This window comes from Pituophis catenifer, unplaced genomic scaffold, assembly GCF_029215685.1.
Source record: "Pituophis catenifer annectens isolate HBS135680 unplaced genomic scaffold, rPitCat1.0.hap2 SCAF_13, whole genome shotgun sequence".
Taxonomy (NCBI): domain Eukaryota; kingdom Metazoa; phylum Chordata; class Lepidosauria; order Squamata; family Colubridae; genus Pituophis; species Pituophis catenifer.
The window spans coordinates 308,593-336,510 of record NW_027256893.1 but is presented as its reverse complement, the minus strand read 5'-3'; the positions used below and the strand labels follow the sequence as shown (position 1 = coordinate 336,510).

The following is a 27,918-nucleotide window of genomic DNA, read 5'->3' as shown; positions in this document are numbered from 1 at the left end:
GGAGTGTGCATCCCCTTTTATATCAGTGAGGCGGGATTAGGGAGTAGGAGTGGTTACAGAGGAATACATTAGGAAAGGAAGAATAAATTAACCCTTGGTACTCTATGAGCATATATTTCTTTCATTTAAGAATAAGGCATTTATCCATGACATAGTTGAATAATTGCAGCCTGCGTGTATTGACAAGTCCATTGCAGGTTTGAAGGGAAGTAGTGAGTAGAGCATTACAGGGCTGTGAGTTGGGTGAGAGTTTATATTATTTATTTATAGTCCAAGACCAATATTTAAGAAAGGATATAAGAACATATGAAATAAATTAAATAAAATTAAACGTTTACAGAAAACTCTGAAGCATTTGTTAGAGTAAGGAAAGCTCCGAGTGATTTCTCCAAACCGTGATTGTTTTTAAAATTTCAGTAATCTAAAAATTTTAGGTTTAAAATAGCTGATCCCATAGGAGAAAAAACCATCATTTCCTTTTCAGAAATGAGGAGCAATTCAGATTTTGACAGCAAGTGAAATTCCTGCCTTCCTTTTAACGGTTAAAAGGCACTCTGGCAGTGCACTTGAACCAGATCGCATCGCAACATGTCCAAGGCGATGATTTTGGCCGCGGAGCCCGATCCGCCCTGCGGCCGCGACCGAGGCGAAGAGCGGCCTGTTCAGTGGGCAGGGTTCTCCAATGAGACTTGTGGAATTCAACTCCCAGCCGACCATTAAGAAAACCCATGCTGGCTGAGGAATTCTGGGAGTTGAAGTCTTAAAGTTGACAACGTTGCAACTCCTCCGCAACTGTGGCAATCCAGATCCACGTACCCCTTAGGCGGGATCCGCCCCCGCCCTTCGCAGCCAATGGAAAAGCAGCAGGCGCCTGTGGCCGCTGCGCAGGCGTATGGGCTGCTGAAAGGTTCTGAAGGCGCGATGGCGCATCCCTACGCGCCAGTGGAGGCTGCGCTCGGTCCTGACGAGAGCTTCCTTTCACTGGCCGACATCCTTATGTCGCAGGAGCGGCTGCCGTGCCGTGCCGAGGTCGCCTGGCCGCGCTTGGCTGCCTTCCTAGCCAGGGCCGACGCGGCCGCTGCGCCCGACAAGGCGCTCCCAGAGGTGAGGGCCACCCCGCGCCGCTGCGGGCTACAGCGCTCGGCGGCCGCGCGGCGGAAGTAGCGTCTGCCCGGAAGTCGGAACCCTCGGATAGCCGCTCTCTAGGCGGCTCGGCGGCTTCCTTCAGACGGGCGATGGCGGATCTGGGCCCCGATGGCCGATTGCGGCCGGTTGGATTGGAGTCGGCGGCGCTTAAGGCCAGGCTAGGCCGCGCCTGTCTCCAGCCGGCAGCCTCGCTTGGCAGGCGGAGTCCGGGAAAGGGCTGTCCGCAAATGCCCTCGAAGGCCTCCGCCCAAGGAAGCGGAGTGCTGGCATTGCGGTCCCCGGGCTCGGAATCGAGCTCGCTGGGTAGGAAGTTCGCGTTCCTCCCTTAACTGAAGAGCCTGTGGCGGGGGGGGGGGGGGGTCGGCTTTCGAAGCACTCCTTGGCGTGGTAGGCGCTTGGCTGACCGAGGCCCGCCCCATCGCAGAAATGCCCCTGGCTTTGGGTCTTGTCTCCGCGACTTAATCGCAGCTTCTTTCCCTTGCAAGCGCTGTCACGGTTGCCTCCTTTGTTGTTATTAGTTGCGAAGTCGTGCCCGACCCATCGTTACCCCATGGACAACATTCCTCCAGGCCTTCCTGTCCTCTGCCATCCTCTGGAGTCCATTTAAGCTCACGCCTACTGCTTCAGTGACTCCATCCAGCCACCTCCTTCTTTGCCGTCCCCTTCTTCTTTTACCCTCAATAGTTCCCAGGATTAGGCTCTTCTCCAGGGAGTCCTTCCTTCTCATTAGGTGGCCAAAGTATTTGACTTTCATCTTCAGGACCAGGCCTTCTAAAGAGCAGTCAGGGTTGATCTCCTCTAGGACTGCATTTGATCACTTTGCAGTCCAAGGGACTTGCAGGAGTCTTCTCCAGCACCATAGTTCAAAGGCCTCAATTCTTTGGCGCTCAGCCTTTCTTATGGTCCAACTTTCACAGCCACACATTGCAACTGGGGAAACCATAGTGTGACTATACACACTTTTGTTGGCAGGGTGATGTCTCTGCTTTTTTAATATGCTGTCTAAATTTGCCATAATTTTCCTCCCCAGGAGCAAGCGTCTTTTAATTTCTTGGTTGCAGTCCCCATCTGCGGTGATCTTGGAGCCCAGGAATATAAAATCTGTCACTACCTCCATTTCTTCCCCATCTATTTGCCAGGAACTGAGAGGGCCGGATGCCATGATCTTAATTTTCTTAATGTTGAGTTTCAAGCCAACTTTTGCACTCTCCTTCTTCACCCACATCAAGAAGTTCTTTAGTTCCTCTTCATTTTCTGCTATTAAAGTGGTATGATCTGCATATCTGAGGTTGTTGATATTTCTCCCAGTAATCTTAACTCCAATTTTTGATTCATCTAGCCTCAAATCAAATCAAATCAAATCAAAACAAAACATAAGCAGTACCAAAAACCCCCAAAATAAAAGAACAATTTGTTGTTGTTAGTTGCGAAGTCATGTCCAACCCATCGCAACCCTATGGACAACGTTCCTTCAGGCCTTCCTGTCCTCTACCATCTTCTGGAGTCCATTTAAGCTCACACCTACTGCTTCAGTGACTCCATCCAGCTACCTCGTTCTTTGTTGTCCCATTTTTCTTTTCCTCAATTTTTCCCAGCATTAAGCTGTTCTCCAGTGAGTCCTTCCTTCTCATTAGGTGGCCAAAGTATTTGAGTTTCATCTTTTTTTTATTTATTTATTTATTTTTATATGCCGCCCTTCTCCGGAGACTCAGGGCGGCTTACAATGTGTTAAGCAATAGCCTTCATACTTTTGTATATTTTATACAAAGTCAGCTTATTGCCCCCACAAACCGGGTCCTCATTTTAGCCACCTTAGAAAGGATGGAAGGCTGAGTCGACCTTGAGCCTGGTGAGAATTGAACTCGCAGTAATTGCAGGCAGCTGGATGTTAAATGCTGCCTTAGTAGGAGGCATTAGCCTCCTATGCCACTCAGGCTCCTTGATCTTCAGGATCTGGCCTTCTAAAGAGCAGTCAGGGTTGATCTGAGGAGGACTGACTGGTTTGATCGCCTTGGACTCCTCCAAGGGACTTGCAGGAGTCTTCTCCAGCACCAGAGTTCAAAGGCCTCAATTCTTTGGCGCTCAGTCTTTCTTATGGTCCAACTTTCACAGCCATACATTGCAACCAAACTATACACACTTTTGTTAGCAGGGTGATGTCTCTGCTTTTTAGTATGCTGTCTAGATTTGCCATAGCTTTCTTCCCCTGAGTAAGCATCTTTTAATTTCTTGGTTGCAGTCCCCATCTGCGGTGATCTTGGAGCCCAGGAAAATAAAATCTGTCACTACCTCCATTTCTTCCCCATCTATTTGCCATGAGTTGAGAGGGCTGGATGCCATGATCTTAGTTTTCTTAATGTTGAGTTTCAAGCCAACTTTTGCACTCTCCTTCACCCGCCTCAAGAGGCTCTTTAGTTCCTTTTCGCTTTCTGCCATTAGAGTGGTATCATCTGCATATCTGAGATTGTTGATATTTCTCCCGGCAATCTTAATTCCAACTTTTGATTCATCTAGCCCCGCCTTTCTCATGATGTGCTCTGCATATAAGTTAAATAGGCAGGGCAACAGTATACAGCCTTGCTGGACTCCTTTCCCAATTTTGAACCACTCTCGTGTCCAGTTCTCACTGTTGCTTCTTGACCCGCATATAGGTTTCTCAAGAGACAAATAAGATGGTCTGGTACTCCCATCTCTTTAAGAACTTGCCACAATTTGTTGTGATCCACACAATCAAAGGCTTTAGCATAGTCAATGCAGCAGAAGTAGATGTTTTTCTGGAACTTCCTAGCTTTCTCCATGATCCAGGGTATGTTGGCAATTTGATCTCTAGTTCCTCTGCCTTTCAAAATCTGCCTGTACTTCTGGTAGTTCTCGATCCACATACTGCTGGAGCCTAGCTTGTAGGATTTTAAGCATAACCTTACTAGCATGTGAAATGAGTGCAATGGTGCGATATTTTGGCATTGCCTTTCTTTGGAGTTGGAATGTAAACTGACCTTTTCCAATCCTGTGGCCACTGTTGAGTTTTCCAAATTTGTTGGCAAATTAAGTGTAGCCCTTTTACTACATGTCTTTTAAGATTTTGAATAGCTCAGCTGGAATACTATCTCCTCCACTAGCTTTGTTGTTTTTTTTTGAAAAAGTTTTTTATTTTATAGACAAACATTTAATACATCAATCATCCCTTCTGTGCAACATCTTGGCGTTTTCTCTGTGACTTCATCTTTTTTTTTGTTTCTTCTGTCTTCATTTTCACCTTTCTCCAAAGCTACAATATTCTAATTATACCATTTTTATAAATAGCTATTAATTTACTTATCTATATCTCTTTTCTAACCAATGGTAAAATTGATCCCATATCTTAAAGTATTCTGAATCCTCTCTTTCTTTAATCATCAAAGTTAATCTATTCATTTCAGCACAGTCTAAATTTTTTTTTAATCACTTCTCCTTCCAGAGGTATTTTCTCTGCTTTCCAATGTTGTGCAAAAACAATCCTTGCAGCTGTTATTACATGCATAATCAAATAAATATTTTCTTTGCTAGTTTTTTCTGGAAGGATACCCAATAGGAACAGCTCTGGTTTCAAATCAATACGTTGTTGTGTCATTTCTTCCAACCATGTCTTAATTTTATTCCAATAGTTTTTAGCTTCTGATCATGTCCACCACATATAATAATAAGATCCTGGTAACTGGTGACATTTCCAACATTTAGCTGATTTATTTTTAAACATTTTTGCCAGTTTCTCAGGGGGCATATGCCATCTGTAAAACATTTTATATTGATTCTCTTTATATGCATTGGACATTGTTTCTCCACTAGCTTTGCTGTTGCTCAGATTTCCTAAGGCCCATTTGACTTCACATTCTAGGATGTCTGGCTCGAGGTCAGTGACCACCCCATCGTAGTTCTCAGGGACGTTAAGTTCATTCTTCTGTGTAATTTTGCCACCACTTCTTAATCTCTTCTGCCTCTATTAAATCCTTGCCATTTTGGTCCTTTATCATGCCCATCTTTGCATGAAACGTTCCCTTCATATCTCCAATTTTCTTGAAGAGATCTCTGGTCCTCCCTATTCTATTGTTTTCTTCTATTTCTTTGCACTGTTCATTTAAGAATGCATTCTTATCTCTTCTAGCTATTCTCTGGAATTCTGCATTCAATTGGGTGTATCTTTCTCTTTCTCCCTTGCCTTTCGCTTCCCTTCTTTCCTCAGCTATTTGCAAAGCTTCCTCAGACAACCCTATTGTTTTCTTACCTTTCCTTTTCTTTGCAATGGTTTTAGTTGCTATCTCTTGTACAATGTTGTCCATAGTTCTTCAGGCACTCTGTCTATCAGATCTAATTCCTTAAATCTATTTGTCACCTCTATTGTATATTCATTAGAGATATGATTTAGTTCATCCCTGAGTGGCCTAGTGCTTTTCTCTACTTTCTTCAATTTAAGTCTAAATTTTGCAACGAGAAGCTCATGATCTGGTTTTTACTGACTGTATAGACCTTCTCTATCTTTGGCTGCAGAGCACATAGACAATCTGATTTCTGTGTTGACTGTCTGGTGTTGACTCTCCATCTGTAGAGTCGTCTCTTGGGTTGTTGGAAAAGAGTGTTTGCTATGACCATCATATTATCTTGACAGAATTCTATCAGCCTGTGCTCTGCTTCATTTTGTATTCCAAGACCAAACTTGCCTGTTATTCTGGTTATCTTTTGGCTTCCTACTTTAGCATTCCAATCCCCCATGATGATAAGTACATCATTTTTTGGTGTTAATTCTATAAGGTGCTGTATTTCATCCTCTTCAGCACCAGTGGTTGGGGCATAGACTTGGATTACTGTGATGGTGAATGGTTTCCCTTGGATTCGAACTGAGATAATTCTATCATTTTGGGGATTGTATCCCATTATTGCTTTTCCTACTCTTTTATTGATTATGAAGGCTGCTCCATTTCTTCTGAGGGATTCTTGCCCGCGGTAGTATACCTGATGGTCATCTGAATTAAATTCATCCATTCCTGTCCATTTTAGTTTGCTGATTCCTAAGATGTCGATGTTCAGTCTTGTCATCTCTTGTTTGACCATGTCCAGCTTGCCTTGATTCATGGATCTTACATTCCAGGTTCCTATGGAGAGAAAATCTTTATAGCATCCAACTTTCCTTTCACCACCAGGTGCATCCACAGTTGAGCGTCCTTTTGGCTTTGGCCCAGTCGCTTCACTCTTTCTGGCACTACTAGTACTAGCCCTCTGCTCTTCCCCAGTAGGATATTGGACACCTTCCGACCTGAGGGGCTCATCTTCCGGTGTCATATCTTTTTTCCTTTTGGTACTGTCCATGGGGTTTTCACGGCACATGGAGTGGGTTGCCATTTCCTTTTCCAGTGGATCACATTTTGTCAGAACTCTCTGCTATGACCTGTCTGTCTTGAGTGTCCCTGCACTGCATAGCTCATAACTTCATTGAGCTTCGCAAGCCCCTTCGCCACAACAAGGCAGTAATCCATGAGGGGGGTTGCCTTCTAGATACTGTTTAAAGCGAGGTCCGGTTGCTGCAGATGTCCTGCAGCATCTCTATTGAATTTCTCTACTTACAGGGCTACACTGAGTAGCATTAGGGGTGTTGAGTTGTATCCTTTTGCATTTTACCTTTTGTGTTCTGTTCAATTATACAGGGTTCAAAGTTGGAAATCCCTCTCTGGTTGGTCAAAGGCTTGTATGACAAGCGGAGGATTCTTTCTGTGGAGCTACCAAAGGTTTACAAGGAGAGCTGGCGGACAGTGTTTAATGCCGATGCCAGTGTGGTTGACCTGCATAAATTGGGGCCATATTACTATGGATTTGGGACCCAGTTACTCAATTTTGACAATCCTGAAAATACTGAATTAGCTCAGTCCATACTACAGGTAAAAGGTCTGTTTATAATTCTTCATTATTATTTGAAACTTGTTATAGCCACCCATTCCAGTAGACTCTGTTTCCCTTGTAAATAAAAAAGTTAAAAACATACAGTACCACAATGACTATGAGAACCCAGACTATGAGAGTCATAACAGTAACAAACCAGACCCCTGAGAATACATGATTTGTAACCCTAGGCCTGACAAGAAATCTAGGATGTAAGGGCTTTTTGGAACCCCAAGAGAGGGTATTGTCTATCTCTGGGTGTAGGCTGCTCCAGAGGGTGGGTGCCATGAGTGGGAAGGCATGCTTCCTCACACTTGTAAGGTGACAACATAGAGAGGACTAGAATACAGCAATTCTGCCAGAAGGTACCAGAAAGAAACCAGCAGAAACATTTGGAGATAGGCCTTAGAAATCCCCCTCTATATTACACAGGATTTTATAGGTAATCGGTATCTTGAATTGCACTCAGCAGCCTATTGGCACATGATCCATGGGCATACCAAGACATGCCCATTAGTGCTCATGTTGTTGCATTTTGTAACTGATAGTTTCTGGATGTCTTCAAGGTCAACCCCATGTAAAGTGCATTGAAGTAATTCAGTCATAGGTGACCAGTACATGGGTAACTGAAGGGCCTCCATGTCAATTGGTGTACAAGATGAACCTGTGCAATGGGCATCCTGGCCACAGTTGCCACTTGCTCTTTGAACAGTAACCACAAGTTCAGAAGGACTCCCAAGTTGCACAATCTTGAATAGGGAAGTGCTACACCATCCACGACCAGCAATGGAAACATCTCTGAACCTGGGGTTGGGGTGAGGGGCAAATATCACCCAGTCTTCTCAAGATTGGATTGTAATCTATTCCCGTGAAACAGCTTCCAAACACTGCATTTTTCAGAGCCCTTCAAAAGAAAAAGTTTGTGAATATGCCAACAGTCCATTCAATTAATGTATTACTTACCAATTCTGCACTGCACATTAGCCTAATTTGGATATAATTCTGCATTATGATTGTGTACTAACAGCTCAAGCTTAGGGTGGATTTGATTTAAATCAAGTCACTTTAAATCACGATTTAAATCACTAATAAAAAAGCTTGATTTAAATCGAGTTGATTTAAATCATAATATTTAAAGAGGAGCTGTCTTCACTGTTCCGCAGTGGCTCCTCCTCTGACCCACTATTGACTCACCGACAGTCTCATTCGCTTTAATGGGACAGTTGGTGATGCGGCAGTGACACAACAAGGTGAGGGACGTGACAGGTAGCAGGTAAGTGGATGCCCACTAATAGGCGCTGCCATGATGGATCTGAAATGACAGATGCTCTTTAAATGTAAGGACTCATTCTTGCTGGTTAGTTAGAATCTTTTAATATTGTTATTTGCAAACAAAATGAAGGTTTCCTATTTAGCTTGCAGAGCTTGGATTCATTGAATCAGTTTACCAAAAATGTAAATATTGCAGAATATACAGCCTCTTGCTATATAACTAAGATTCATTTCATGCTGAATAAACTAAATTTATTTTTTATTTTATTTTACTTCAAATTTATATACCGCCCTTCTCCCTGGGGACTCAGGGCGGTGTACAGCCAGATAAAAACACATAATACAAACATTAAGAACAGATTAAAAGGAAATATCTCAATTTGGCCCAAAATTTAAAAGACATACAAATTTAAAATCATTTAAAAGGATTTGTTAGGCCAGCCCGGCTTGTTGGAAAAGGAAAGTTTTAAGGGCACGGCGGAAGGCACGGAGGTCTTGGATTCTCCTTACCTCTGGGGGCAGCTGATTCCAGAGGGTAGGTGCCCCCACAGAGAAGGCCCTCCCCCTGGGGGTCACCAGCCTGTATTGCTTGGCTGATGGCACCCCAAGGAGGCCCTCTCTGTGGGAGCGCACGGGTCGATGGGAGGTTGTCGGTGGCAGAAGGCGGTCTCGAAGATAACAAGGTCCTATGCCATGGAGCGCTTTAAAGGTGGTAACCAACACCTTGAAGCGCACCCGGAAGACCACTGGGAGCCAGTGCAGCTCGCGCAGGAGCGGTGTTATGCGGGAGCGCCATGCAGCTCCCGTAATTACCTGCACGGCCGCATTCTGGACCAGTTGGAGCCTCCGGGTGCTCCTCAAGAGGAGCCCCATGTAGAGAGCGTTGCAGTAGTCCAGGCGAGAGGTGATGAGGGCATGAGTGACTGTGCACACGGAATCCCGATCAAGAAAGGGGCGCAACTGGTGAATCAGGCGAACCTGACAAAAGGTCCCCCTGGCAACAGCCGTCAGATGTTCCTCCAAGGACAGCTGCGTATCCAGGAGGACTCCCAGATTGCGCGCCCTCTCCACGGGGGCCAAAGACTCGCCCCTGATAGTCAGCAATGGAGTCAGCTGACTATATCGGGATGCCGGGAACCACAGTCACTCAGTCTTGGAAGGGTTGAGCTTGAGCTAGTTCCTCCCCATCCAGATCCGTACAGCTTCCAGGCACTGGGCCATCACTTCAAGGGCATCGCTGGGGTGGCCTGGGGTGGAGATGTACAGCTGGGTGTCATCAGCGTACTGGTGGTATCTCACCCCAAAGCCACGGATGATCTCGCCCAGCGGCTTCACATAAATGTTGAACAGAAGGGGCGAGAGGACCGACCCTTGCAGCACTCCACAGATGAGAGGCCTCGAGGTCGACCTCTGCCCTCCTGTCAACACAAACTGCGACCAGTCGGAGAGAAAGGAGGAGAACCACCGTAACACGGTGCCCCCCATCCCCAACTCTTCCAACCGGTGCAGCATGATACCATGGTCAATGGTATCAAAAGCCGCTGAGAGATCTAATAGGACCAGAACAGAGGAGCAACCCCTGTCCTGAGCCCTCCAGAGATCATCAACGAATGCGACCAATGCCGTTTCCGTTCTGTGCCCGGGCCTGAAACCCGACTGGAACGGGTCTAGATAGGACTTTTCCTCCAGGAATTGTGGGAACTGTCGTGCGACCACACTCTCAACAACCTTCGCCACAAAGCGAAGGTTGGAGACAGGACTGTAGTTAGCCAATACTGCCGATCCAGGGAGGGCTTCTTGAGGAGAGGCCTCATCACCGCCTCTTTCAAGGTAGCGGGGAAGTAACCCTCACTCAATAAAGCGTTGATAATTCCCTGGAGCCAGCCTCGTGAGACCTCCCGGGAAGCCAGTACTAACCAGGAGGGACACGGGTCCAGTAAACGTGGTCGCATTAAGTCTCCCCAAAATCCTGTCCACGTCATCCGGAGTCACAGAGTCAAACTCTTCCCAGATAACATTCTCAAGACTATTCCTCGTCATCCTGCCCGGATCTACCCAGTCAGAGTCCAAATCCCGCCGGATCTGAGCAATTTTGTCATACAGATATCGTCCGAAATCCTCAGCCCTGCCCTCTAGAGGGTCCTCCCACACTCCCGGTTGAAGCAGGGAGCGGGTCACTCTGAACAGGGCCGCCGGACAATTCTCTGATGACGCAATAAGAGCGGAAAAGTAATTGGACTTCGCCGCTTTTATCGCCACTAGGTAGGTCTTAATATGCGACCTTACCAGTGTTCGATCAGATTCGGTGAGACTGGCCCTCCAACCACTCTCCAGGCATCTTTTCCGGCGCTTCATCTCCCTCAGCTCCTCAGTGAACCAAGGAGCCGCGAGGGATCGGCACCGGGTCAGAGGCCACAAAGACACGACTCGATCTAAGGCTCCGCTAGCGGCCCGATCCCAGGCCACCACCAGGTCCCCGACCGAGTCATGTGCTAGAACCTCAGGAAATGGCCCAAGCTCCATCTGGAATCTATCAGAATCCATCAGGCGCCTGGGGCGGACCCATCTTGTAGGCTCCGCCTCCCTGCGGCGGGGTGTAGCGGTTCGAAGATCTAGGCGAAGAAGCGAGTGGTCAGACCATGACAAGGGTTCCATGTCTATATCCCCTATAACAAGGCCACTCAACCACTGGCCAGAGACAAAAATCAAGTCCAGAGTGTGACCCCCCCTGTGGGTGGGGCCATGAACTAACTGGGTCAGGTCCATGGCTGTCATGGAAGCCATGAACTCCTGGGCCATCTCAGACGTCTCACCAACGGATGGCAGGTTGAAATCACCCATGATTTCTGGGTGATAAGCCTGGGTGTATCAACTGCCACCGTGGCTATCACATCGAGTAGCTCGGGCAGGGCCGTTGCCATGCGGCAGGGAGCCAGGTACGTGAGCAACAGGCCCATCTGAGCCCCATGACCCCATCTCACAAAGAGGGTTTCACATCCGGCAATCTGTGGCACAGTGGTTTCCCTCGAACCAAGATCTTCTTTAATAATAACCGCCACCCCCCCCGCCCCTCCCCTGGGCCCTCGGCTGATGAAATGCTCTGAAGCCTGGTGGGCACATCTCAACCAGGGGGACCCCTCCCTCCGGGCCCAACCAAGTCTCAGTAATAGCTGCCAGGTCCGCTCCCCCCTCCTATATAAGATAAATGAGGGGGGCCTTATTAACCATGGACCTGGCATTGCATAACATCAGCCAGAGGCCCAGGTCCTGAGTATCTAAGCCACCTAGTATCTGAGTGGAGTCTTGGGGACCGGGGCGCGCAATTGCTCTCAAACAGCGAGTGTGCGCCCCCAACACATGATATGGTCCCCTACTCCCGCCATATCTGTCCCTCCCATTCACCGTGCTGATGGAAAATTCCTCTTCCGGATGGTCCTCCAGCCCCTCCCCAATCCCTCGACTTGCACCCTCCAGACCGTCCCCCTGTGCCGGGCTCGGCTCTGACATTAGTGGGTTCGTCCCCCCAAACCCCTTGGTCTTCCTCCCGGTTCCCCTTAAAAAATCATTATTTCCATCCCTCCTCCCGGGTCCCCTTAAAAATTTCATTAAGAATTTGCATAGAAAACCCCTCAACCCCCTCTGCTGCATGCCATCTCTCGGGGTTCCAAAACCCGTCATCGAGATAGGCCCTCGATAACGTGGAGGGCCAGGCCCGCGAGAGGGGGGAGTCTCGCAGTGCGAAGAGATCAGCGGATTATATATCTTAAATAGTATATCTTAAATAATATATAATATATATTATATATTATATAATATATATATTATATGTATATTATATATATATAATATATATATATAATTATATATTATATATATAATATATAATATATCTTAAATAGAAAACTATCTTTAGATAGATTTTTACTCCAAAAGCATTTTATTAAAATAAAAATTTAAAATTAAATTAAATTTGATAAAAATTTTAAAAAATCTGATTGAAAAAAAAAATCCGATTGAAATAAAACCTGATTATTTTTTTTAAATCATCGATTTTTATCCACCCTGCTTAGGGTTCCTGTTCTCCTTTCTCTGTATAGATAAGAAAACACAAACAATTTTCATTTTAAAGATTGGACTGAAAAAATACTTGAGATACATTGGTACTTCTTGTGCAATATAGATTTTATTTATTAACCCTTAATATGTAGATGATAGTTAATTAAGTAGCATATTTCCTTGCAGGATGCAATCTAGGTTGGTCACCAGGATCAGACATTTAGTCTTTCAAACTTTCGGACTCATGATCGGGCCCATCCTTAGGGAACTTCTCTCTAGCAGATTGTGTGTGTTTTGGGCTATTCTTTTTTTTTTTTTTTGAAAAATGTTTTTTATTTTTATTTCTTATTGTAAATGTACATTCTCTTATCCATAATTAATCATAATTATTCTTAAGTTTTCGCGGGTGTGTGTATGTAAAAAGTTAAAATCTCGGGTGTTTTCCCGTGTCATTATAAATTTGTTAGTTAAAATGTTGAAAATCCTGGCTAAGAAATATATACACATACATATTTTTTCTAATGAAAGCATAAAAATAAGACCTTTTAATTACATTGGGGTTGCTCTTCTATCCTCTCTTTTCCCTCTTTTCACCACAAATCTTCTCCTTTCTTTCCCCTCCCTCCCTCCACTCCTCTTCTACTTTCTTCCTCCTCCTCTCCTCTCCTCTTCCCTACTTCCTCTTCCTCTCCCCCACTCCTCCCCTCTTTTCCCCCTTCTCGCCTTCTCTTCTGCTCTTGTCCCCTAACCTTTCTTTCTCTCCTTCCCCTTTCTTCCATTACTCTCTCTCCTTCTCCTCCTCTAACCCTCTACTCTTCTCTCCTTTCTTTCTCCTTTGTTGTGCAATATTTCCCTTATTTGATATCCAAGCAACTCCAATTTTCTAATAATATATACTTACTTTTCAATTTCTTTCCCATTTTACCCAATCTAAAATTTCATAATTGTACATTTATATTTATAATCTTCTTTCTTCCCCCCCCATCCCCCTTTTCCATTTACTCTGGTGTCATCTGAGTTTCTATTTCTTTTTTGTCTTATCCCTCATTTAACTTTCTATTATCTATATCGTTTATCAATCAACTTTTATTCATGTTTCTTTTCTATCCATACATAGAATCTTTCCCATGCCTTGAAATACACCAATTCCTTTTTATCTTTTGCTAGTTTTTCTGGTGGCATATGCCATCTATAAAACATTTTATATACATCTTCTTTATATGCAGTTGCCATAGTTAGTTTATAATTCCTTTCCCATAGTTGTTGCCATTTCTCTAATTCTGTTGCATAACCAAAGTTTTTCACCCATGTTATAATTGTCTCTTTTACTTCTTCATTTTTCTAATCTAATCTGCAATAGATAATTATACAACCTTTTAATCATTTTTTCATCCTTTCCAATCATCATCTGATCCAACTCTGATTCCCCCAAATTAAAACCATATTGTTTCAAATCTTTATCATATCTTGATTTTATCTGCACTTGTGTATACCAATCTCAATCCCTTGTTTTTCTAAATCTTGTTTCTGTTTTAGTTCTCCCTTCTCTCTTAAAATGTCCTTATATCTAACACTATTGTCCATGTTTATCATATTTGGGAAAAAAAAATCTTGGTAGTACATTTTGATTAGTGCTATTCTTCCCATTAACAATAGTTGTAGAATTTTCCATTTTTCCAAGTCTTATTTCAATTTGATTTCTCAGTTTATAATAGTTATCTTCCTTCACTGTGATACATCTTGAGGTTAATTGGATGCCCAAGTATTTCAACTTTCTTCACTATTTGAATATCTAACCTCCGTTAATTGCTTTTTTTGTTTTTCTCTCATATTTTTAACTATAATTTTTGTTTTATTTTTATTTATTTTCAATCCAGCTACTTCTCCATACTCCTCTATTTTCTTCATTAGCTTTGGGCCTGTTTCTATTGGTTCCTCCATAATAAATACTAAATCATCCGGAAATGCTTGTAGCTTGTATTCTTCTCTTTTAATTTTCATTCCTTTTATTTCTTTATCTTGCCTTATTTGTCTGTTTAAAATTTCTAGCGTCAAGATAACAGTGGAGATAACAGACATCCTTGTTTAGTTCCTTTTCTGATACCTACTTTCTCTGTCATTTTACCATTTATTATTATCTTTGCCGATTGGTCTTTATATATAGTCTTAACCATATTAATGAATCTATCATCAAAGTCCATCTTTTGTAATTGTATAGTCATAAATTGCCAATTCACATTGTCAAATGCTTTCTGTACATCTAAAAATAACAATGCCATTTGTTTCTCTGAATGTACCTCATAATATTCCAATGTATCCAATATAATTCGTATATTGTCTCTAATTTGCCTTTTAGGCAAAAAACCATTTTGGTCTGAATGTATGAGTTCATTTAGTAACCTTTTCAATCTTTCCACCATAATTGATGCAAAAATTTTGTAATCTGCATTTAATAGTTAAATTGGTCTATAAACACAAAAGTGTTTTGGGCTATTCTGTGTGTGGTATTTATATGATGCCTGTTGTGTGTGGCTTTTTAGATGTTGATTAGGGTGTTGATGGCTGGTTATTGACTGTTGGCTGTTGTTTCCTTGTGCTGCTAAGCCCTCCCCTTTTAAGGACCGTATTTTTCAGAGTATAAGACACCAGAGTATAAGACGCAGCTTAGTTTTTAGGGAGGAAAATAGGAAAAAAAAAAATTGCCTACCAGGTATTCATCTGGCTAGCTCCTTAGTCTGGTCAGCTTCAGCACATTAGTTTGTGCTTCTAAAGCACAACCGATCTTTGGAGAGAGAAGCAATAAGAAAAGCAGGCAAACCACGGAGATCGCTTCACTAGCTAGCGCCTTGTTAGAGCTAAAAAAAGCTTCACAGCTGAGAGTCAGAGGGAGCAGGCAAAAGCATGATCACTTCACAGAAAAAAGCTTAGCACGGAGATCACTAGCGCCTTGTTAGGGCTGAAAAATAGCTTTGAAAAAGCTACATTCAGAATTTAAGAGGCACCCAAATTTTCAGCCTCTTTTAGGAGGGAAAAAAGTGTGTCTTATACTCCGAAAAATACGGTACTTGGCAGGCTGGTGGTAAATCAGCACTCCTGCTGTCTGATGAGGGCTCCCATTTCCCAGGCTTCAATTACTTCCCCTGCTGTTTTTTTACCCTGCTGGTAAAAAAGTCTTGGTAGCTGCAAAATTTAATGTATGTCATTGTTCGTTGCAATGTGAGCTACAAATGAGTTTGAGTCTCCTCATCTGACCTCATTGGAATGAACAAGGACATACTCTCGGCTTTCCAATCCACGTCTATGCGAACTCCGAAACAGTCAAAGCCAGCTCACCGAGTTTGGATGATCAGTGCTTGGTTTTAATTCGCTATACACGGGAATCAGGAAAAGAGTATTCTCCATACAAAGTCGGCGCTGAGAGCAACTGCAGCTCAGCGCAATTTAAATAAGCTGCGCCGCCCGTGCCCCACCCTCGTAGCACATCTCAGTTGTTTGGCGTTATCGGCAGCCGCTTCCTGCTTGTTCTAGCCAGGATACAGGATCACGACGCTCCCAAAGCCATGATGATGTTGATCCGTTGTCCACGCCTCCCCTCTTCTCGCACTCCTTCTACCACCACCAATAGTCCACTTGTAACCCGCCGCCACCACCAAAACCTAGCCACCCAGTGCACATCCCCTCTTAGTATCGTTGCAGGAGCGTTGTGTGTGTGAACGGTCTTGTGGTGAGCCATGGCTGGGCTCGATAGGCGCCCTCTACCAGGAGTCCACCTGCAAGGAACAGACAACAAAACGTTAGCCTCAGTCATCTGGGGTTATTTTCGGTTTCTGCGGGTAAGTCCTATGAAACCGTCAGATCAACCGTGGGGCTTGGACATCATCTTTGTTAACCCATGACGCCTCTTCGTAAGGGTACCCTTTCCATTTGACTAGATATTTCAACCGTCCCCTTGTCACTTTAGAATCTTGTATCCTCTATTTCGTACTCATTTCTGAGTACGTACCAGTTCTCATTAACTGGTCCAGGAGGACTTGTTGACGCCACTTGGCCAACTGGTTTCAGTAAACTGCTATGAAAGACTGGATGTATTCGTCACAGCAATGGAGGGAGTTTTAACATGACAGTAACCGGATTAATGAAATAGTTGATCATGAATGGTCCCAAATACTTAGGCCCTAGTTTCTTACATGGGATCCTGAGCTTAATATATTTGGTAGATAAAAACACTCGATCACCCACATGAAATGCTTTGGTTTCTGTTCTCCTTTTATCAGCCTGCACCTTGTATTCATCTGCAGCCTTCATTAATGATTGTTTAACGTGTGGCCAAACTTTTCGGATTCTCTCAGCCCAGTCAGCAGGAGACAGTTGGTCCAGGGTACTTGTTTCTAATTCGGGGATTGCAGGGAAGTCTTTACCTGTCACTACATGGAACGGTGTAAAGCCAGTACTCCTATGTACAGCATTGTTGTATGCCACTTCAGCAAACATTAAGAGACTAGACCAGTCCGTTTGCTGATATCACACATAGCTCCTTAAGTAATAATAATAATAACTTTTATTTGCGGTCACAGACCAAAATACAAATATAGTTGCAAAATAATGTGGGGAAAGTAACATCATAAACAGTTGGCTACTAGAAGCCTTAGCTAAGAGGAATTACAGCGTTCTTCTCTAATAGTTACAGCTCTTAAAAAAAATTTAGAAACTTGAAAAATAATGTGTGAGGAGCCATCCCCTAAACAATATAAGGTCAAATTACTAGCATTGGATCCAGAGCGATCTGTTTCTAGGAGAGACAGTAATTTAGTCCTGCCTGCGTTATACATAGGACAGTATAAAAGAACATGCTCCACAGTTTCAACCTCAGCTCTATCACAGGGGCATAACCACTCACTTATCGGGAGCCTCTTAAATCGTCCGTCCAGCAATGCTGAGGGCAAGACGTTGAAACGAGCAAGGGAGAAGACTCTTCTATACTTAGGGATGGTTAAAGTGTAAAAATATGAGGCCATCCTCAGTCCATAATTGTTAAATTGGCTGAAATTCAGAGGAGAGCAGGTTTTATTAGCTCTAGCTTTTAGATATTGCAAGTCTATGTCCACAAGCCGTTGGACAACCCTAAATTGGGCGTCCTTAAGGCCATAGTCTCCCAAGGCATCCCCCGAGAAACCTAGCAGGTGGAATTTCTTCGTCAGCTCCCTCTCCCATCGAGAAGTATAGGAGTCAGCTAACACCAGAGAGAGGTAGCTACCAGGGACTGCCAAAAAGAGCGCCCGAAACCACCATTTAAAGGTGTTAATCCACGCCATGCATTCGACTGATCGAATGCTCAATTCCAGGTACATCAAAACAAAGCCAACACAGGGAGGGAGACCCAAAAGTTTCCTAAAAAAACCAGGCTGAGTTCTTTCAATACACTCCTTGAAGCCCCGTATCCATATAGGAATTCCGTAAAGAGTTTGGGCCAGGGTTTTGGCTTTGTAAATACGCAGAGCAGAAGGAATAAATTGGCCTCCTTGGGTATAGAAAAATCTTAGAATCTGCTGATGGCTACAGGAGGCTGAATTCAGCACCTGAGTTCAATGTCTAGTCCAAGCACCGGTGTTCTGAAAATGGATACCTAAATACTTAAAATGGAGAACCTGCTTAACAGCATTACCTTTAATAGCCCAGTTGTATAGCTTCCGGGCTCTAGAGAACAACAATACTTTTGATTTGTCATAATGGACAAGTGGTTCTCAGCGCAGTAGGACCCAAATGCAGAAAGTAGTCTTTTCAGACCAAGCCTTGACAGTGATAGGAGGACCGCATCGTCAGCATAAAAGAGAAGCGGGATCTTCGTAGTTGACAACTTTGGGGCGTGGGACTCAGTACGTCCAATGTAAGAGGCCAAGTCAGATAAGAATAAGTTAAACAGAAGAGGAGCCAGGACACAGCCCTGCCTAACTCCGCTCTTTATCGGGATAGGATTTGAGAGTTCTCCCTGCAAACCGCGCCTGACCTGGCTAAAAGTCTGATTATGTAGGGATCTAATTAAGAACAGAAGATGTCTATCAATGGAACTTTTGAGCAATTTTGACCACAACAATTCCCTTGAGATTAAATCAAACGCTGCTTTAGATCAATAAAAGCAGTAAAAAGTTTACCACCTGGTATGGTGGCGTATTTATCAACCAGCAGTGGTCCAATGTGGCACAGCCCACTTTAAACCCAATCTGTTCAGCACCAATGATGTTGGATTCCTTGACCCAGGTGAGGAGTCTGCGTTGGAGATATTTAGCATACAATTTTCCAATGATGGAGAGCAGACTTATAGGACGATAATCGGCTGGGTTGTTCCTATTTCCTCGTTTAAAAACAGGAACAATGATTGCTAGACTCCAGGAGGAAGGGATCCTACCAGAGGTATTAATATGGGTGAAGAGTTTTGCTAAAAGAGGAATCCACCACTCGGGATTAGATTTTAACAAATCGGGGTATAGCATCAGGGCCAGGGGTTTTGCCTGACTTGAGTTCAGAGATAAACTCATTAATCTCAGCGTGAGTCACGGGATGCCAATCCGGAATTGCAGGGGGCAGTTGTGGTCCAAGTCCGGTCGTGACTGTTGAAGCCTGGAAGATTGACCCAAAATGGTTTTCCCAATCTCTGTTGGAGATACAACAGAGAGGGAGTTCTTGATGATCTGCAACGTTGTTTAATTGCTACTATCTCTCTCCTTCAGCAGATTGGGCTTTGGTTTCGTCCTCAGATCGGGCCCTGAGACCTTCTAGGAACATGCCCACGTTAGTTAATTCCCGAGCATGCTCATTGTGGAGATCGGCTACCCAATCTGCCGCCTCCCCCGCAACACTGTTGTTACGGCTACCACCATCACCCACTGCGAAGGGTAGAACTGATCATAGAGGCCAAAATGACTAATGACTTGACTAAGAAACAATGCTATCCTATCAGGACTCCCATCGAAAGAGGCTTGGATGGGTGGTGGGGCCCAGAAAGGCGGTTGTTGAGGCCATGAACCAACAGGCCAAACAGGTACCGCTCACGTCCTCTAGTGATATCCCTGCCTCCAGCGGCTACTCGATGAGACTCCGACTGTGTCCTCATAGGTGGGGGCCTAGTATCAATCACCTCGTAACTCTGCTAGACCCCTGACCAGGACCATCCACTGCCTCCCCGGCGGTCTGCATTGAAAACCCAGTAAGGTTTTCCATACCCTTAAACTGGCGAGGATTCTGGTTTCTTCTCAATTTCAGGCTGGTAACTTGAAAACATGCATCAGAATCCAACTCACTGCCGGTCCCTCTCCAGGTGTTTGAGGAGTCAACCTCGGTGCCCAGGGTTGTCATGAAGACGCATCCCTAAAGCTGGCTTTCCTGAACTGTTCTCTAAGCGCCTCTGTTCTCTAAGCGCCTCCAGAACCCGCAGAATAACTCCAGTCCTGATCTTCCTCTTCTGTCCAGCGTCTCTCCCTCCATCCTTGGAATGCCACTAGTCCAATAGGTGGTGGGGTTCTATCCCGAGTCTCCTCAGGCCCTGTTATTGCGGAGCTGTGCCACCAATGACCCGAAGTAGATTGTGTTATCCCCTTCTCTGTCTCCCCTTGGTGTTCTACTGGAGGGTCTGCAGTCGGGAGTTTCCTCTCCTTAGGTTGCACTACTAAAACCTCGCTTTCTTTGGGTGTCACAGCCACAACTCTGCATCTTCCTCCTTAGCCTCCAGGATCTCAGGCATGCCTGAATCTGTCCTCTCAGTCATATCGTACTCACGGCTGCTGTAAACAGGTTGAGTTTAAGGGAGAGCGCTGACTTTGTCTCAGCTTTCCAATCCATGTCTATGCGAACTCCGAAACAGACAAAGCCAGCTCACCGGGTTTGGATGATCAGTGCTTAGTTTTAATTCGCTATACACGGGAATCAGGAAAAGAGTATTCTCCATACAGAGTCAGCGCTGAGAGCAACCGCAGCTCAGCACAATTTAAATAAGCCAAGCTGCCCGTGCCCCACCCTCGTAGCATGTCTCAGCTGTTCGGAGTTATCGGCAGCCGCTTCCTGCTTGTTCAAGCCAGGATATGGGATCACGACGCTCCCGAAGCATGATGATGTTGATCCGTTGTCCATGCCTCCCCTCTTCTCGCACTTGTTCTACCACCACCAATAGTCCACTTATGACCCGCTGCCACCACCACCAAAACCTAGCCACCCGGTGCACATCCCCTCTTGGTATCGTTGCAGGAGCGTTGTGTGTGTGAACGGTCTTGTGGTGAGCCATGGCTGGGCTCGACACATACATTCAAATTTGCAGTTATTGAGCTGTGTTGGCACAGTGGTTAGGATGCAGTACTGAAATCTACTTCTGCTGACTGCCAGCAGTTCAATTCTCACTGGCTCAAGGTTGCCCCAGCCTTCCATCCTTCTGAGGTTAATAAAATGAGGACCCAGATTGTTGGGGACAATATGCTGAGACTCTAAACCACTTAGAGAGGGCTGTAATGCACTGTGAAATGGTATATGTCTAAGTGCTATTGCTACTGCTACTAAGTTTGTTGGATAAGTGAGCACAAATACAGTGATTGAAGCCTGGGAAATAGGCCCCTCATCAGTCAACAGGACTGCTGATTTACCACCAGCTTATCAAGTTCTTAGGAGGTGAGGACTTGGTAGCACAAGTAAACTACCAGCCATCAACACCCCAAACAACATCTAAAGAACCACACACAGCAGGCATCATGTAAATACCACACAGAGAATAGCCCAAAACACACACTCTGCTAGAGAGACGTTCCCTGAGGATAGGCTCCAGCAGGAGTTCAAAAGCTCAAAAGTGACCCAGCCAGACTGGATCTTGCAACATTATTCTTGGACATGTAGATTTGCCTTCATGTTATATTTTCTTATCCAAAGAAAAACTATTTTAAAAAATTTTTACCAGAATATTTATATTAAAAATGTTAAAAGTATTTTTATTGGGGTATATACATTTGTTTATTACATTTTACTACTGGAGGCTGATATTTATGCTATTACGCAAAAGGCTGCAATAATCAAAAGGCATTATTCTAATGGCTTTTGGTAATAAGGAATGACTATCGAGAGAGGCAACCCCAAATATAAGCAGAGAAAAATAGCCATAATTTTCAGCAGTGATACTTAACAAAACTCAGTTTAGCAGATTTAAATGTAATGGACATAATCTATTTTAAAGCTCATTTGTCATTTTATACAGTATATGCATGTATGAAATTAAAGTTGCCTTTTAAGCCTGCATAAAAATATTAAAGCCCTATTTGGGATTTAACAAAAATTCTGTTTCAATGGACACAAGTTTGATAGTTATTGGGTCCAAGTTATAGAAATTTGGAAAATACAAAATGGTAGCAAAATGCCATTTCCTTATCTTGCTGCAGCCATCTAGCAGTTGCCCAGATAGCAACTTCTTCTATTAGAGCCATCTAAAATATTATTTTGATGCTCATTATTGCGATTGTAAAACTTCCCATTTTAGAAAGGCTTTGAACTGATCCTTGGGATAGGAGTGGAGTGGTTATGACTGTAGACTTAGTTCAGCAATGATATCAATGCTGAGTGAGATCCATGTAATCCATCTCAAGGACACACAGATCTTTCATTTCATTCTGACAGCCTTTCAATGTGAATTGGGAATATCTGGCCTTCCAACTGCTGCTGTGTTGCAGCTCCCAAAGGCCCTGCCTAGTATGGTAATGCTGAATGCTAGGATGCCTGGAGCAAGGCGAAGAGTTTTTGGATTACGGCTATGTTGGACTTATTCCTAATGTTAAACAACACTGCCTAGTTTTACTGGGAATTGAAATTTTAAGACCCCTGTGAGGCACTGAGTTGCCTGTCCCTGATCTGGCGTTGCTCCATCTTTCCATTCCCAGGTTAACAATTTTGTGATTAAAATGTAGCCTGGCATAGAAACAGATGTTTTGTATCTATCCCAGAATCAGGTGGTCGCTGAAAAGTCTCTAAGTGTGAGTGATTGCGTTTCTTGCAGAAGTTACCAGTCTTTTCCTTGTGAGAATCCAAGCCAATGTTTTCCATGCTAAATAGGTCTCTTTCTGTTGGTAGACATTTATTGGCCGTTTTCGTCACATCATGGACTCTTCCCAGAATACTTTCAATGAGGACACATCTGCGTTGGTGGCTCGGCTGGATGAGTTGGAGCGGGCCTTATTTCAGACCGGCCAGAAGAGACTCCAGGACTTCCAGTGCTGGGAAATGGGTCAGGCCTCCCAGATCACAGTATCTAGCCTCATCCAGAATTACAAAAAGAGAAAATTCACTGACGTGGACAGCTGAGATCACAAAGTCTGGGTGAGGCCTTCTAGGAAACACTTGTGGATTTTGTGGATACTTGGGTTCAGGCACAGAAGAACCAATGTTCACGTATCCAATTAAAATTATTTCCAGTAGTAATTTGAGGTTGGATGCAAAAGAATGTTCTGGCTCTGAATGAATAGATTCAGCAGCAGCAACAGATTGCTTTGGGAAATAACATTTCAATGTTTCTATTTGATTTTTTGTTTTAATAATTTAAAGAAGGTATTTAGAAATGCAAGGAATAATTAGCTATTGTCCAGCAAGTTTTCTGTAGCAATAATTGAAATAGCTATCCTTTTTTAGTCCCAGTTTCCTGTTACTTGCCTTTCCGAGGACCATCAGAACAGGTACAAGGAGTGGAGCCTGTGTCTTCGCGCTCACAAAGATGATTAGAAATGCAACCTTCTTAAAAGAAAGTCTCTGAGCTGCAGTTCTGTGACTACATCCAGGGTCTGAGGGCAAACTGTTCTCCCTGTTAAAAGAGCTGCCTCTTGGGGTTTAATAGAGTTCTTTGTCAATGCCATCATCATCATCACTAAATTTATATGTTGCCAGACTCCCAGCCATTTTGGGCAGTTGACCCTTGTTAAAAATACTTAAAAATAAAAGTCAAAACAAAACTCAAAAAAACACAGCATCAGACAAAATGATGATTGTAAAGACAATAAACCCAGAGAGGAGCAGCAAAGAAGAAAGGGAGGTTGGTTATCCTTGCCAATGGCCAGTCTTTAAGGCTCTTGAAAATAGCAGCAGTGTGTGAGCCATTCAAATTCTGGGGGGAACTTCATTCCAGGGTTGCCACAGAGAAAGTGCACTTCCAGGCACCAGAAAATGGCATTGTTTAATTGATGGAAACTAGAGTGTGCCAATCCTGTTAGAACCAGCTAGGTAGATTCTGTGGGAAACTGGTGGTTCCTCAAGAGAGGCCCCAAATCATGTATAGATCCATGGAACATGGGCTTGAGATGGAATATTTATAAACTTGAGTCTGAGCCAAGGAGCACCTGTTAATCCTGTCTGACAGATAATAGATCACATAATAGACCATGTGAAAAGTGTATGGAACATTTTCTTTTAAAGACTTATTAAATATGAAAAAAACAAGTCAATCGTTTTTTTGTGTATCAACCTACTCCAAAACTGCAAGTTAGTGGAATAACAGAATAACAGAGTTGGAAGAGACCTTGAAGGTCCTCTAGTCCGATACTAGACTAGACCAGACCAGACAAATCGTTGTCCAATCTCTTCTTCAAAGCCTCCAGTGATGGAGCACCCACAACTTCTGGGTGGTGCTCACTGGTTAATTTTACTCACTGTTAGGAAATTTCTCCTTAATTTCAGGTTGCTTCTCTCCTTGATTAGTTTCCATCCATTGCTTCTAGTCCTGTCTTCTGGTGCTTTGGAGAATAGGTTGGCCCCCTCTTCTTAGTGGCAGCCCCCCCAAATATTGGAAGACTGCTATCATGTTACCTCTAGTCCTCCTTTTCACTAGATTAGATATAACCCAATTCCTGCAACCATTGTTCATATGCTTTGGTCTCCAGTCCCCTAATCATCTCTGTTGTTATTTTCTGCACTCTCCAGAGTCTCAACATCTTTCTTATATTGTGGCGATCAAAACTAGATGCAAGTATGGTCTTACCAAGCTATTACAAAGAGGTATTATAAAGACTTATAAAGGATTATAAAAACTTACAACATCTCATATAAAATTTGAAACAATTAAGAACATAACTGAATGGAGTTCCACGCTGGAGGCTGCTGCTGGATTGATGGCAAACTACCTCCCCATCCCTTGCTCTCTGCTCTCCACCTGTCCATCTTTCTGTTATCATATTGACATATTCTTGTGTTCGTTTTCATCGTTTATTTTATTCTGATATTTTACTTCTGTTTACACTCCTTTCATTTTCTTCCTTTTTATTTTTGTAAGCCACCTAGAGTAGCCCCACAGTGAGATAAGTGGCAATAAATAATCATAAACATAGATGCCAGACAAAAACAGCCATAAGAGTAATTTTTACTCTCTCAGTATTTCAATCAGTTTAATTTTACCCTGCTCTACATCCTAGGGAAAAAAACTTTCTAGCGGATGCCCTGTCTAGACTACTACAATACAACAGGGCCAGACCTGAAATTGTCTGACCAGTCATTCTGTCAAACCAATTTGCAGCAGCAGTAATCACAAGGGGTCAGGGGAAAGCCGAATTGAAGTGCTAATCCAGGAGTCCTCAAAAATTTTTAAATGGGGCCAATTCACAGTCCCTCAGACTGTTGGGGGGGGCGGACTATAATTTGAAAAAACATGAACACATTCCTATGCACACTGCACATATCTTATTTGTAGTTCAAAAACACATGAAATAATACAATATTTAAAGTGAACAATTTTAATCATAAACCTACTAGTATTTCAATGAGAAGTGTGGGCCTGCTTTTGGCTGATGAGATAGTCAATGTCCAGTTCCATATTTGTCACTGTCAGTCGTAACAAGTGATGCAAGTGTTCATCAGTTAGTCTGGATCTGGTTGGAGATTTCAGATATTTAATTTGGGAAAAAGTCTGTTCACAGACATAGGTGCTGCCAAAGATGGTTACCATTTTGAGTGCATAGTTCCTGAGATGAAGATATGTCTCAGAGGGGAGAGATCAGTGGTGGGTTGCTCCCGGTTCGCACCAGTTCACAAGAACCAGTAGTAAAAATTTGTAGTTCGGAGAACTAGTAATAACATTGGCTGGCCATGCTCCTGAACCGGTCCCCGGCCTGGTCGCCATTCGCTTACCCCACCCACCTCATCAGAGACTTTTTTTTTTTACTTTTAAAAGCATTTTTTTCTACAACCTCTTCGGCCGAAAAAATGCTTTTAAAAGTAAAAAAAAAAAAGCCTCTGATGATTGCGTGGCTCAGCTGGGATCATCAGAGGCTTTTAAAAGCATTTTTTCTGCAACCTCTTCGAAGAGATTGTAGAAAAAAAAAAAGCCTTTAAAAGCCACTGGCGATCCCAGCTGAGTTGCCTGATCGTCAGAGGCTCCTGAAAGCATTTTTTTCTGCAACCTCTTAAGGTTGTAGAAAATATGCTTTTAAAAGTAAAAAAACAAAGAAAAAAAGTTGGCCACGCCCACCCAGTCACATTACCCACCACCACCAAGCCATGCCCACAAAATAAGCCACACCCACACAACCGGTAGTAAAAAAATTTAGAACCCATCCCTGGGAGAGATGCATAGAAATTAGTAAGGCTGCTTGACTTGACTTGTCTTTCAGAGGGTCACAATTCTGTCATTTGGCCAATTCCATTCAGTAAATCGGATCAACAATTTCAATGTCAACAGAAACTGTGTTCCGGAAAAGCAGTATGTCCTGTTCATGTACAAGAAACTTTTTAAATCTCATTTGAAACTCCCTTTGCAACATTTCCAGTGAATCCACACATTTTTTGTTTGGGAATGCAACTATTGGTTTTTCAGCCAACAGCTTTTGAGAAGTAGGGAGATGGCAGTTTTCCTTCTTCACTTGTTTAATTGAGGAGGTCCAATTTTACTTCAAATGCCTTCACATCACAGATGAGCTTCCCCTTTCCTTGAAGTTGCACATTGAAACTGTTGATTAGTTCTATTAAATCTGTCAGAAAGGCAAGGTGCCATTTCCATTCTTCATCTTTGAGTACTTCTTTGTTTTTTGAAAGCAGAAAAGCAGAAACTGTGGAACTAAGTCATAAAAACATTTCAAAACTCTCCCTCGATTCAGCCAACGGACTTCTGTGCGGTACAAAATATCTTCATAGGCAACATTTAGCTGAGATAGAAATTCTTGAAACTGATTTAGTGCATGTGCCCTAATGAAGTTAACACAAGACACCACAACTTTCATGACAGAGTCCCATTTCAGTGATTTACAACACAGTGCTTGTTGGTGGATGAGGCAGTGTATGGCTATTGGAAGCGAGTGATTGTGTTTGTCCATCTCAATGCATGCAATCACTCCTTTCATACACCCTACCATTTTAGGAGCACCATCAGTTGTCACACTGGCTAGTTTAGCCCATTCCAGCTCCAAATCATTCATAGTTTGGCGAACTTTTTCGATCATATTTAGTGTACTATTGTATTATATTTATTGATAATTTGCACATAATAAAGGCACATATCCTGATTAATAATAAAAATAAAAATACGCCTTAGCAAAATGGAAATATGAGTTAGTTGCCGATTCTGGCTGCAGACGCTCCCGGTAGGCCTGCTTTTAATGAAACTCTATCAGCTTTTTAGTTTCTTTCTCCCACATATTTCCCCTGTGAAATAATTTAAACAATTTAAACAATTCTGAAAATAGAAGATAGCAAAGAAGTGGGAGTGGAAGATAAGCCGCTGTTTGGAAAGGAGATTGGTTTTTACCTCTGTGGTGCCTCGGCTGAGACCATCATTAAGGCCTACTTTAACTACGATTGCCGAGGGAGGATAAATTGTTGCGATATTTAACTTCGCTGAGAGATACTGGATCAATTATCTACCAAAATGGTAAAGAAAAGTAAGAGGCAGAGATCTTACTCTCTCTCCCCAAAATCTATGACAGAGTTTAACTACTCCAACCCTCTTAAACAGCTTAAATTGGATGACTTTATGGAGAGGTGTAATCCAGAACCCCAATCCGAACTTCGAACTTTGTCTCCGTCGACTGTATCATTGGGAGAGGGAGATACAGAAAGAGAGCTTTTTTCCCAGATTTCAGATTTAAACTCGCCTGCTAGAACGGGTGATTTTTCAAGCTTTATCCCCTCTCCTACTTCTAGCTGTTTAAGAGAAGTTCCGGCATATTCAGACCTCAGAGAGATGGTCTGTACTCAGAGCATGTTAACCACATACAGTAGATTCAATATATGACTTACTGACATCGATCAAAAGAGACATCGAGAGGATCTTTCAATTTTTAAATAACCCTCACCCTGCAGCTAAGGAAGGTGAGACTGCACACCTTCCTGATGCGTGGAGAGAGCGGAAGGGTTTAAGATCTCAATCCAAACAACAAAGCATTGCAAGTACTGATGTCAACCCTCATCAAGGAAGGTTGTTAAAGAAACAAATTGCTTTAAGGATAAGGAAAATCCCATGTAATAGAGGACAATGGACTTCAAAGGAAAGAATAATTCTCTCACTTGCACAGCTATTTAAATCTGATCCTTTATTAATAGATC

The 27,918-nt window shown here is 43.3% G+C and overlaps 1 protein-coding gene across 3 annotated transcripts; it reads left to right on the top strand.

Annotated features, from left to right (window-relative positions):
• The first annotated feature begins 852 nt into the window (after positions 1–852).
• Positions 853–26,860, top strand: GINS3 (GINS complex subunit 3). 3 transcript variants are annotated; one of them, XM_070953043.1, is made up of 4 exons: positions 853–1,104; positions 6,822–7,052; positions 22,474–22,719; positions 24,310–26,860. In XM_070953043.1, the coding sequence occupies exons 1-3, from the start codon at positions 853–855 to the stop codon at positions 22,702–22,704; spliced, it is 714 nt and encodes a 237-aa protein (XP_070809144.1). In that variant the 3' UTR covers positions 22,705–22,719; positions 24,310–26,860. The 3 variants fall into 3 exon arrangements, with proteins under 3 accessions (XP_070809144.1, XP_070809143.1, XP_070809145.1); XM_070953042.1 differs by lacking the exon at positions 24,310–26,860 and having other exon boundaries at positions 22,474–23,829; XM_070953044.1 differs by lacking the exons at positions 6,822–7,052; positions 24,310–26,860 and having other exon boundaries at positions 903–1,104; positions 22,474–23,829.
• The last annotated feature ends 1,058 nt before the right edge of the window (positions 26,861–27,918 follow it).

Coding starts and splice junctions, on each gene's coding strand:
- GINS3 (XM_070953043.1), top strand. CDS start 853: ATGGAAAAGCAGCAGGCGCCTGTGGCCGCTGCGCAGGCGTATGGGCTG. Junction 1,105..6,821: donor CCGACAAGGCGCTCCCAGAG/GTGAGGGCCACC, acceptor TCAATTATACAG/GGTTCAAAGTTGGAAATCCC. Junction 7,053..22,473: donor TAGCTCAGTCCATACTACAG/GTAAAAGGTCTG, acceptor TTCTGTTGGTAG/ACATTTATTGGCCGTTTTCG.